At 45.1% G+C, this 12723-nt stretch overlaps 1 protein-coding gene across 2 annotated transcripts; it reads left to right on the top strand.

Moving 5' to 3' along the window:
* Positions 1-7309: 7309 nt before the first annotated feature.
* On the top strand, positions 7310-12051 carry LOC119358636 (disease resistance protein RGA5-like). 2 transcript variants are annotated; one of them, XM_037625099.1, is made up of 4 exons: positions 7311-7520; positions 7635-7728; positions 7824-8685; positions 9840-12051. In XM_037625099.1, the coding sequence occupies exons 3-4, from the start codon at positions 7877-7879 to the stop codon at positions 11794-11796; spliced, it is 2766 nt and encodes a 921-aa protein (XP_037480996.1). In that variant the 5' UTR covers positions 7311-7520; positions 7635-7728; positions 7824-7876; the 3' UTR covers positions 11797-12051. The 2 variants fall into 2 exon arrangements, with proteins under 2 accessions (XP_037481002.1, XP_037480996.1); XM_037625105.1 differs by having other exon boundaries at positions 7310-7520; positions 7635-8685.
* The last annotated feature ends 672 nt before the right edge of the window (positions 12052-12723 follow it).

Genomic DNA, 12723 nt, shown 5'->3' with positions numbered 1-12723 from the left:
TGATGGCCAGGGGCGTAGCTTTCGATCTGCTCAAGGTGGCCAAGCGAATTGGCCCGCAGTGCGAAGCCGCCGAAGACGAAGATCTGTCCAGGGAGAAAAGTCTCACCCTAGACTGCATCGTTGTTGATGATCGAAGGAGCCATCGGGCCTAAAAGCGATGACACAGAGGAACTCTCAATGAAAGCACCAATGTCGGTGTCAAAACCGGCGGATCTCGGGTAGGGGGTCCCGAACTGTGCGTCTAGGTGGATGGTAACAGGAGACAAGGGACATAATGTTTTACCCAGGTTCGGGCCCTCTTGATGGAGGTAAAACCCTACGTCCTGCTTGATTAATATTAATGATATGGGTAGTACAAGAGTAGATCTACCGCGAGATCAAGGAGGCTAAACCCTAGAAGCTAGCCTATGGTATGATTGTTGTATGATGAAGTTGTCCTACGGACTAAAACCCTCCGGTTTATTTAGACACCGGAGGGGGTTAGGGTTACACAAAGTCGGTTACAATGGTAGGAGATCTTGAATATCCGCATCGCCAGGCTTGCCTTCCACGCCAAGGAAAGTCCCATCCGGACACGGGACGAAGTCTTCAATCTTGTATCTTCATAGTCCTGGAGTCCGGCTGAAGGTATAGTCCGGCTACCCGAACACCCCCTAATCCAGGACTCCCTCAGCTACCGTCGAACCAAGCAAAATAAGATGCATAAAGGATAAACATCACATGCAATCAATATAAGTGATATGATATGGACATCATCATCTTGTGCCTTTGATCTCTATCTCCAAAGAACCGTCATGATCACCATCGTCACCGGCTTGACACCTTGATCTTCATCGAAGCATCGTTGTCGTCTCGCCAACTATTGCTTCTACGACTATCGCTACCGCTTAGTGATAAAGTAAAGCAATTACATGGCGATTGCATTTCATACAATAAAGCGACAACCATATGGCTCCTGCCAGTTGCCGATAACTTCGTTACAAAACATGATCATCTTATACAATAAACTTTAGCATCATGTCTTGATCATATCACATCACAACATGCCCTGCAAAAACAAGTTAGACGTCTTCTACTTTGTTGTTACAAGTTTTACGTGGTTGCTATGGGCTGAGCAAGAACTGTTCTTACCTATGCATCAAAAACCACAACGCGGTATAGTGATTGCTTTTTGATCTTCAGAAAGAACCCTGTTCATTGAATCCGATTCAACTAAAGTTGGAGAAACCGACACCCACCAGCCACCTATGTGCGAAGCACGTCGGTAGACCCAGTCTCGCGTAAGCGTACGCGTAATGTCGGTCTGGGCTGCTTCATCCAACAATACCGCTGAATCAAGAATCTACTAGTGACGGCAAGCAATATGTATATAACCACGCCCAGAACTCCTTTGTGTTCTACTCATGCATATAACATCTACACATAAACCTGACTCGGATACCACTGTTGGGAACGCAGTAATTTCAAAAAAAATTCCTACGCACACGCAAGATCATGGTGATGCATAGCGACGAGAGGGAAGAGTGCTGTCTACGTACCCTCGTAGACCGTAAGCGGAAGCATTATGACAACGCGGTTGATGTAGTCGTACGTCTTCACGATCGACCGATCCTAGTACTGAAAGTACGACACCTCCGCAATCTGCACACATTCTGCTCGGTGACGTCCCATGAACTCATGATCCAGTAGAGTGTCGAGGGAGAGCTTCGTCAGCACGACGGCGTGATGACGGTGATGATGATGCTACCGGAACAGGGCTTCGCCTAAGCACCGCTACGATATGACCGAGGTGGATTATGGTGGAGGGGGGCACCGCACATGGCTGGAAACAATCAACTTGTGTGTTCTACGGTGCCCCCTGCCCCCGTATATAAAGGAGCAAGGGGAGAGGCCGGCCGGCCCTAGTGGCGCACTAAGGGAGGAGGAATCCTCCTCCTAGTAGGAGTAGGATTCCTCCTTTCCTAGTCCTACTAGGAGGAGAAGGGGAAGGAACGAAGGGAGAGGAAGATGAGAAGAAAGGGGGGGTTGCCCCCCTCCCTAGTTCAATTCGGACTCCCTATAGGGAGGGGGCGCGGCTGCCCCGTGTGGGCTGCCTCCCCTCTTCCCTATGGCCCATGAAGGCCCAACTTTCCCTAGGGGGGGGTTCCGGTAACCCTCCGGCACTACGGTTTTCTCCGAAATCACCCGAGGCACTTCCATTGTTCGAATATAGCCGTCCAATATATCAATCTTTATGTCTCGACCATTTCAAGACTCCTCATCATGTCCGTGATCAAATCCGGGACTCCGAACTATATTCGGTACATCAAGACACATAAACTCATAATATCGATCGTCACTGAACGTTAAGCGTGCGGACCCTACGGGTTCGAGAACTATGTAGACATGACCGAGACTCATCTCCGGTCAATAACCAATAGCGGAACCTGGATGCTCATATTGGCTCCTACATATTCTACGAAGATCTTTATCGGTCAAACCGCAAAACAACATACGTTGTTCCCTTTGTCATTGGTATGTTACTTGCCCGAGATTTGGTCGTCGGTATCTCAATACCTAGTTCAACCTCGTTACCGGCAAGTCTCTTTACTCGTTCCGTAATGCAACATCCCGTAACTAACTCATTAGTCACATTGCTTGCAAGGCTTATAGTGATGTGCATTACCGAGAGGGCCCAGAGATACCTCTCCCGATACACGGAGTGACAAATCCTAATCTCGATCTATGCCAACTCAACAAACACCATCGGAGACACCTGTAGAGCATCTTTATCGTCACCCAGTTACGTTGTGATGTTTGATAGCACACTAAGTGTTCCTCCGGTATTCGGGATTTGCATAATCTCATAGTCATAGGAACATGTATAAGTTATAAAGAAAGCAATAGCAACAAACTAAACGATCATCGTGCTAAGCTAACGGATGGGTCAAGTCAATCACATCATTCTCTAATGATGTGATCCCGTTAATCAAATGACAACTCTTTGTCCATGGCTAGGAAATTTAACCATCTTTGATTAATGAGCTAGTCAAGTAGAGGCATACTAGTGACACTCAGTTTGTCTATGTATTCACACATGTACTAAGTTTCCGGTTAATACAATTCTAGCATGAATAAACATTTATCATGATATAAGGAAATATAAATAATAACTTTATTATTGCGTCTAGGGCATATTTCCTTCATTCATCCGATATCTAGGAGTTGCATAATCTCATAGTCAAATGAATATGTATTTGACATGAAGAAAGCAATAGCAATAAACTGAACGATCAATATGTTATGCTAACGGATGTGTCTTGTCCATCACATCATTCTCCTAATGATGTGATCCCGTTATCAAATGACAACTCATGTCTATGGTTAGGAAACCTTAACCATCTTTGATCAACGAGCTACTCTAGTAGAGGCTCACTAGGGACACGGTGTTTGTTTATGTATTCACACATGTATTAAGGTTTTTGATCAATACAATTCTAGCATGAATAACAAACCTTTATCATGAATAAGGAAATATAAAAGTAACAACTTTATTATTGCCTCTAGGGCATATTTCCTTCAATTTAGCCCCTTAGAGTTCATTTGCATTATTTTCAAAGGAGTTGATCTATACCAAAACAACGAGGACTACAAGAGTAAGAAAGAGAAGTGTGTAAATTCACAGCCGTGAAGGTATGTCCTACAACCCCCGTCTTTTGCACTTGGACACTTAGAGTAGATGTAGTTGCAGTATGTGTAATATGTGTGGATGGGAGTGAGTCTTGATAGTTGATACAAAGGTTTTGCTCTAGTAGCTGAAATAATTTTGTAGCCTTTGTTTTCTTTAGTTTAGACAACTAAGACTTGTCGTGGGACAATTTTAAAAATGAAATGAAATTAACCAAGTGTAACTTTGCACAAGATAAAGTTTTTCAAGACTTGGGATTTGAGAAATTGCAGGGAAATGATGTTTGAACATGCTCAACCCCATGTTGTTAATTTTAATGGACTTGATAGCACTTGTGGATTAAATTGTCTAGAGAAACTTAGTTGAAAGATGGGTGAGATTATGCAAAAAATCTGTGTTGTAAATCTCAACATGGTGTTACAGCCTCCGACTGGTAGTATGGGCTATGCTACTATATACACATTTACGTGTGTAAATGTGGCTTCATTACCCTTCTTGATGTTATGCCGAGGACTCCGCTGGCTAATGAATGATCCACCAAGAGTGATGGCTTTCGGCTATGAGTTTGTTACAGTATGTAGTGACAACACTATAAACAAATATTATTCGGATTTTCTCTTGAATGGGTGTGTATGTGGTAAATAAAGGGGACTGGTCAAAAGAGATCGAAAGAGACATTATTGCTAAAGGCCCAAGTTCCCAAACATTAAGCCACAGCGGAAACCTATGCATGATCACTTATTTGGCATAATCTCCTTCACATAACAATCAAAGTTCCAACAAACAATGATTGAAACAAAGTGTTTAAGAGCCTAGAGGGAGAAACAATTGTGGGTGTGTTCAAGAGCACTTGAGCATCATGTTTCACTACATGCTTTCTACTCCCTAAGTTATGTTTTCATGGCTCTATCTTAGAAACTCTTCCGTGCATTCCCAACAAGCAAGTGTTGTCTAGATTAAATGAAATGAAGTGTTGCAAAGTTATTTTATCTAGTAGATTAGAAACTTTGTGTTGATTATATTTACTTCACTAACACTTGCACTATAACCATGCCACCGCTATATCTATGATAAGTTTTCAGGTCAAGAAGCGGGAGGCTATCTAGGCATACTGATCGTAAGTGAACCAAACCTTCTCGTTATTTCAGTTTAAACAACTGAGTTCCTTATGATTCAGATTTCACTTTATGTTGATCGAGGATGATCAAGTTTAGGCTTGGGGGAGTTGATGACTGATATTTTTACACTCATTTCAACCTTGTTTAAACCGAGATATTTCACTAAAGTAGAGATATTCGCTCCGATAATGCCACTAATGACTAATGAATGCAAAGGATTCCACAAATCCTCTATTTAATATTTTTTCATAGGAAATGGGCTAAAAAGGGGAGATATAACATGGGAGATAAGAAAGGGGGAGAATGGAGAAGAAACAAATCATCAGGAGGCGTCAGAGGGACTCCAGAGCAGAAGACGGTGTTCCATGTGACCGCGAGCGCTCGCATGAGCAGCCGTTTGGCATGAAAACCGAGGCAGTTCGTCCACCCCAACAATTTTTATTAAGCGGACCCCGTCGAAATGTCAACAAACAAAGCAGAGGAGGAGCGTCAAGCACATCCACAACCCACTCATCTTCATCATCCAAAAACCCTAGCAGCCGCCATCTTCACCTCCATAGCCATCTCCACCACCATAGTCCTCTCTCATCTAGTTCATACTTGTAATCGTGCATCACACAAGGCATCTATTGTAAGACATATTGCAATCAAGCAATCAATCTCAAGATGTGTTCTTTAATGATTTCTTCCCTCGATCTGATCTCCATGTGTGAGTAGTCCGATAAGGTATGGGGGCATTAAGACCTCATCCCCATACCTTCTTTTTATTATAAGTGTTTGAATCACTATTTGCTTACAGATCCGGTCAAAAGCTGGATTTGACAATTTAGTAAAAGCTTGCTAGAGACCATCGCTTCAAGGGAATCTTCCTCTCGTGGGTTCGATAACCCAGGGTTACCTCTAGGGAAATTGGTGCGGGATACTCCTTTTAGTTTCAATACCGGGTCAACAAAAAGGAGATATCACAATGGCCTCGAAGTGACTTCAAGGACCGACCGGAAGGGAATGTGATGATTTGGTGGTATTTGTCCTCGGTCCTTTGCCAATAATTCCCATAGCTTTGATACTTGCCGACCACCGCGTCAAGTGAGACACTCTCCCATGCTTGAATCAATCACACATCCTCCATCTCCATGTAGTTGCCAGTCCTCTCCACCCTAGCATCGTACTCGGCCTCCAGAATCACTTCCACTTCATCACCATTGTCTTTGCTTGATCCACCTCCACCTCGACCTTCACGTGAGGCGTAGCGAAATCGTCAAGGGGAGCACACAAATTCACCGCATTCTTCGCCAACATTTTGGTATAGGTTGAGTGCATGCTTTGGCTACAAATTTCATTGGGAAAAGCTCAAACAGGTGCTTCAAAGTCGCAGCGAAGATCACCGGAGTGTTTCGAGCAAAATATTTTTTTACCTCGTGGACGTTTCATCAAACACATGGTAAGCGTGACCGGTGAAGTGGCCGCGATCGGGGAGAATGTGGCCTGCCGGAGGTGGAGGAGGAGCCCGGCCTCTTGCCGTGACCACCTTCTTCCTCGAGGGCTTCGCCAGCGCATTGGACTGGGCGGTGAAGGCGGTCTTCTTCCTTGAGCCAGCAGCCACGACGAGAGGAACCAGAGCGGGGACGGAAGGAGATGGTGCCGCGCCGGCTATGCCCCCTTGAACGAGGTGATTCCCGTGTCGCTTCCTCTTGCTGTCGGCAACGTTAGATGTTGGGGTGGCACCTGCATGCACGACCGCGGGAAGTGCTAGAGGACTGAGTGTTGGCATACTTATTGGCGGTGACACATGATATGGGGCACCCCGATGTTGTGGGTACTCCATCCGGGTGGTTGGCAGCGCGGCGAGGCCGGACGGCGAAGTCGGAGGTGAGATCGGAGGCGTCGACGGTGCATGAGGTAGGAACGGAAGGTGGCCGAAGTTTTCTTGGCGCAAAGGATAGGGGAACCCAAAAAAAGGGCCGAATCCCGTAGATATGACGGAAACGACCCGAACTATGCAGGATCCCGCAAAAAGGTTTACAGGATGATCGACTTTGCGGGATCTATTCGGGGCGGAAAAAACACTCTCGTCCGCTAAATCGGCGGTTATTATTCCGGATGACCCTTTTTTTAGGGGAAGGCCTTCATGACAAGCTTTATTAACTTAAATCACAAGTACATCATCTGCTAATAAAGACAAAATAAAACGTGGTGGTGTATCCGACCACAACATCGATGGATTAGACCTCCCAAAACTAGCTAGCTCATGGGCAACCATATTCAACTCCCTATTACAATGTTCAGTAAGGACCTTTCCGGAATTGGCAAGTAGACTTGGACATTCATTGAGATTGAGAATCGGTGCAACCACCAACCAACGAGTAACCCTCGTTTTTATTTAGTGCATCAACATGTAGCTGTCCATAAGATAAGTTATGAGTTGTGTTTTCACCTCCTGCCGTTGGATGCGAAAAGAACGGCCTAGACGCATCAACGTCTCTCTGCAGTGTACGATAGGGGATCTCGTTCCATTGTCTCCAGTCTCCGATTCAGTTTGGTCGCGTACAGCAAAAAATCCCCTTTCTTCCAACAGTCCTGCTCCCCCCTTCTAGCTAGATCCAGACGACCGCGAAGCTCGAGCCCGAGCGAGCGCCGCCGCCGAGCCCCCTGTTTGGGGGCATACGCCACGGTCTCGGATGGGCAGCTACGACGGCTCCAAGCATCACGCCCATGGAGCTTGGATCAAGCACTAGGTACTTGTCTTTGTCTAGCTAGGATCTCTTGTGCTTGGTTCCCGGCTCGGGGTTGCTTTGCGCTTCCTCGGTTCTAATTGGTGTGGATTTGGTATTCATTTTGTGTTGTACCAGGATCTTGATTTTGGGCCACTCTTCACTGTACGCTCGACGGTTTGGTGCTAGCTCCACCGACGACCCTTGCCTGTATGCCGTTCAATCCACCGAGGTCTGAACTCTGAATTGTTTAGCAGATTGCCTATATAAAAGGAAACATGCATCTTTACCCGTCCACACCACCGATGCGTTAATTTGCCATTTCAGAGCTGATACGGAACTATGGAGAGTGAACAACTCTGAGTGAGCACTGAGCAACAATGGCACAATATCTGGTGAGCGCATCCACGGGAGCAGTGGGTTCCCTCCTGACAGAGTTGGGAACCATATTAGATGACGAATACATCCTGCTCGCGGGTGTTGGTCGAGACATCGAGTTCGTCATACATCGAGTTCGTCATATGTGGCAATCATTTCTCCTCAAGGTGGCACACACGGAGGAACCTGGACAGCATGACAAGAGTTGTGCTGACTTTATGCGGGAGCTCTCATATGATATTGAGGACAAGATTGACAACTCCATGTCACTTATACTCCATCACGCCTGTCCCAAGAGTGGCATCAAGAAGCACATGATCAAATTCAATAATTTGTTACCCGTCAAGAACCGCCATCAGATAGCCAAAGATATAAGAGACATCAAGAGCCAAATCCTGGAGGCCCATGATAGATGTGAAAGATACTGCAGGGTTGAGGATGTCTGTCCCGCAAGAACCGAATTCGTTGACCCTAGATTGTGCACTGTCGATACATGTGCAGCCGACCTTGTAGGCATTGATGGTCCGAAATATGAGCTTGTTAAGTGGCTGAGAAACGGGGAGGATGAACAGAAGGTTGTCTCTATTGTTGGTTGTGCGGGATTAGGGAAGACGACTCTTGCCAAACAGGTCTACGACGAGCTTAGAATAAACTTTGAATATCGGGCTTTTGTATCAATTTCACGAAGCCCTGATATGGCAGCCATTTTAAAATGTGTACTGTCTCAATTCCACGCTCAAGATTATTCTTCCGATGAAAGCGAGATTCCAAAACTCGTCGATCAAATCAGAGATCTCCTACAAGATAAAAGGTATGTATGTACGCAATGCCACTAGCTAGTGCCTACGTCCGTTATTCAAAAGATAGTTTTAATAACATTTTAGTCGTGTTGCGATTGGTAGTACTACTCTTTTTCTTTTGGACACTTGATTGGTCGTACTACTAAAATAGATTGGATACCAGGGGAGCATAATGAGGCTAACTAATGGTTTTTATATCTTCTAATTTTGCTCTCTCATCTATACAAACGTATTTGATTTGCTATGTAAAATTTATTTTCCGTGAGACTGCAGTATGTGTAACGATAGGAACTTCAGTTGAGTTAGTTGGTTATTCAAACAAAATGGTTCCTTTAGTGCGGATGGGAGTTATTAAGTAAATTCCACCCTGCTGAAGTTGGCGACATCGGTGGACATCACAAGAGAACGGGAGGCAAAATGTGTAGATCGGCAGAGCGGTGGAATTCCACCAGATACAAAGAAGACGAGAACTGCATGGGAGCTCCCTTGGCATTCCTTCGCGGGGAGAATTCATCTAGACGAGGTGGAGCCTAACGGCAATTTGGCATGGCTCGGGGGATGTTGTTGGCTACGATTACGATGAAAGGCAATTTGACAGGCACGGACCACACTCGCTGTAGTCCTCGCCTGCGCGGCACGACACCCGCTGCAGTCTGCGTCCGTGCGACACGATGTTTGCTGCAGTCACCGTACTGCTGTTCCGGCCAGGCGTTCGGACCTCCTGGAAGCAAGGGCGTTCAGGGTTCAGACTCGCCGCCTCCGCTTTGCTGCCATTGCCTCCACCTTCGCCTCCCACACCATACTCCACACCAGGAGCTCATGCACGGCCACCTGCTCGCACACTACCGTCTAACACGCCTGGGACCCACTGTTCTCGATGTTGGGGAAGAAGGCACTGACGGGCGACCGTGTGCAGAGAGACAAGAGAGTAAACTTTGTCATGGGAACATAACAAGGAACCCAAAATAGGAATTAATCTAATTTATTGAAAAGGAGTACCAAAATTCATAACCTTACTTTTCACACACCTAGTAACTCGCTAATTAAGATTAGAACTATTATAATTTGTATGACCAAATTTATCCTTGGTAAATGGATGGGCCATCTACTGTGCATTTGTTTTTGTCAGAAAAAATATTGAATAATTTTTTCCTATACTTTGCAGGTACTTTGTGATAATCGATGATATATGGGATATGAAGACATGGGATGTTTTGAAATGTGCGTTATGCAAGAATAGTTGTGGCAGTGTAATAATGACCACAACACGTATTTATGATGTAGCTAAATCATGTTGCTCTTCTAACGGGGATCTTGTCTACAATATCCAACCACTTAGTGTTGCTGACTCGGAGAAGCTATTTTTGAACCGAGTATTTGGTCACGAAAAGGGAGTTCCCCCTGAATTGAAAGAAGTCTCGAAGGATGTCTTAAAAAAATGTGGTGGTTTACCACTGGCCATCAATGCCATATCTATATTGCTGGCTGCTGAGGAAAACAAAGAAGAGTGGGGTCACGTGGGACTCTCTAGTGTCTTTGCAGAAAGACACAAGAAGCCTGACATTGATGCTATGAAATACATATTATCTCTGAGTTACTTTGACCTTCCCCCTCATCTAAGAAGTTGTCTATTGTATTTGGCTATGTTTCCCGAAGATTGTTTGATTGAAAAGGAGCGGTTAGTACACAGATGGATTTCAGAGGGCTTCATTCGCTATCAAGATGGGGAAGATCTTGTTCAAGTAGGAGAGAGATATTTATATGAGCTTGTTAACAGAAGTTTAATAGAATCAGTGGGCGTGCCATATGATGGTAAGGCACGGTTCTACAGAGTCCACAATGTTATCCTTGATTTCCTCATGATAAAGTCCATGGAAGAGAATTTTTGTACTTTGACAAGTAATCAATCAAGGCTAGATTACAAAGTACGTCGTCTCTCTCTGTTTGCAAATAAAGATCCATCATGTATCGCACAACTGGATTTATCGCATGCTCGATCTCTCGGTGCTTCTGGGCATCTTGGGCAATTAATTTCCTCTGTGAAGTCAAATGCTCTGCGTGTGCTCGACGTACAAGATTGCTCGGAGTTGGGGAATCATCATGTCAAAGATATTGGAAGAAATCCTCTATTAAGGTACTTGAACATCTCTGGAACAGATGTAACTGAGCTTCCCATACAGATTGGAGATATGGGGTTCCTAGAAACACTTGATGCATCATTTACGGAATTAGTTGAGATGCCTGGATCCATTACTCGTCTAAGACAACTGCAGCGTCTGTTTGTTTCAGATGAAACTAAATTGCCTGATGAGATTGGAAACATGTGCTTGCAAGAGCTTGGGGATATAAATGCCTTCAGCCAATCAGTTAACTTTCTGAATGAGCTTGGCAAACTAATGGATCTGCGTAAGCTGAGCATTATCTGGGACACCAACGGTATTCTCAGATTTGGCAAAAGAAGTTATAAGGAAAAAAAGTTGGTCTCCTCGCTCTGTAAACTGGATCAGGTGAGCCTTCGCACCCTCTGTGTTACATTTTATTTGAGAGAAAAGGATGGCTTCATAGGACATCCGTTCTTGCCTGCTCTCAATAGCATCCGAGAGGTTTATCTCCGCCGTGGACGCATGTGTTGGATTAACAAATGGCTGCTTTCACTTGCCAACCTAGAAAAATTACATATCAGTGGTGGGGATGAGATAGAGCAGGATGATCTGCGTACAGTTGGAAGCATACCAACTCTGGTTGAATTCAAGCTTTACTCTGGCTGCTTAGGGCCTATCATCATAAGTTCAGGATTTGAACAGTTAGAAAGGCTCGAGTTGAAGTTCAGTTTTTCGCAGCTGACGTTTGAAGTGGGCGCTATGCCTAACCTGAAGAAACTTGATCTCCATGTTTATTTATCAAAGTTCAAATCTGCTGGTGCTGGTTTTGATTTTGGCATCCAGCATCTCTCCAGCCTTGCTTGCGTTTCTATCGTCATATTTTGCGAGGGCGTCAGTGCTGCCTATGTGGAGGCAGCGGAGGGAGCTTTCAAGAGCATGGTCAATGCACACCCCAACCCCAACCGGCCCATGCTGGAAATGACTAGAGAATCTGCGGACTTCATGTCACAGGATGAGTGACAAAATGGCGCTGGTCGGTGTTTCGGTGAATAATCATGTACCTGTCTACATTTCCCTTTCTCAGTTCTCTGTAATAATTGAAGTTATTGAGTGGTCCGTTTCCATTTTGCTCTAGTATTCTGTATTTTCACCCTTGTTTACAGTCTCAATAAATCTTGGGTGATCTGTAACACCTGATAAAAAACCATTTGATTTGATGCCGTATCATGGTGAACTGTACTGTTATTGCTGAAGTATTTTGTGCAGTGCAGAGCATTCAGCAATGTGTGATTTTACTTTGCTCGCTTCATTGCGGTTGTTCCCTTGGCGGATCTGGGTGAAGCTGTTGATGGGAGTTATTTCATCTTGTGTTTGCGCGAGGCTTTGGCTGTGCCTGAGCCTGTATTGCTCTGCTCCTGAGTGAGCTTTGGTTTCTCTTAGAACAGTCAGGTGTCCTGGTATGTTTGCTGGGCTCATAGGCTCATAGCGCAGTGGCGCCTCACAGCCGGCGCTGGTTCGAACCTTGGTTCGGACATGTGTCTCGCACTTTCCTCTCTTAATTAAAGGGAAAAAACAATTATTTAACCAAAAAAAACTATCACATTTCGTGCAACTGTGCTTACAAACTACCACTTTACAAAATTTTACAGAAAACTACCACTTCTCGACTAATCATTAACTAAAAACTACCATATGTGAAAAGTGTCCGGTTCGGTCAGTTTAAACCTGTTTATGACAGGTTGGGCCCACTCGTCAGAACTAAAAAAGTCTACTCCGTTAACTTTGACCGTCAACCTGTGGGATCCACATGTCAGTTATATCTTCTCTATGGGGGATCTAGATCAGATCAGGGGAAGTCCCCGTCTACCGCGCGCGTGCCTAGGCCGTCCCGGAGCTCCTCGCCGGAGTTGATGGCCTGCGGGGGGCGACCTCCTAGATCCCGACGGT

This window comes from Triticum dicoccoides, chromosome 1A, assembly GCF_002162155.2.
Source record: "Triticum dicoccoides isolate Atlit2015 ecotype Zavitan chromosome 1A, WEW_v2.0, whole genome shotgun sequence".
In the NCBI taxonomy this organism is placed as follows: domain Eukaryota; kingdom Viridiplantae; phylum Streptophyta; class Magnoliopsida; order Poales; family Poaceae; genus Triticum; species Triticum dicoccoides.
The sequence above is the reverse complement of the archived record's forward strand: the minus strand, read 5'-3'. Positions and strand labels throughout refer to the sequence as shown.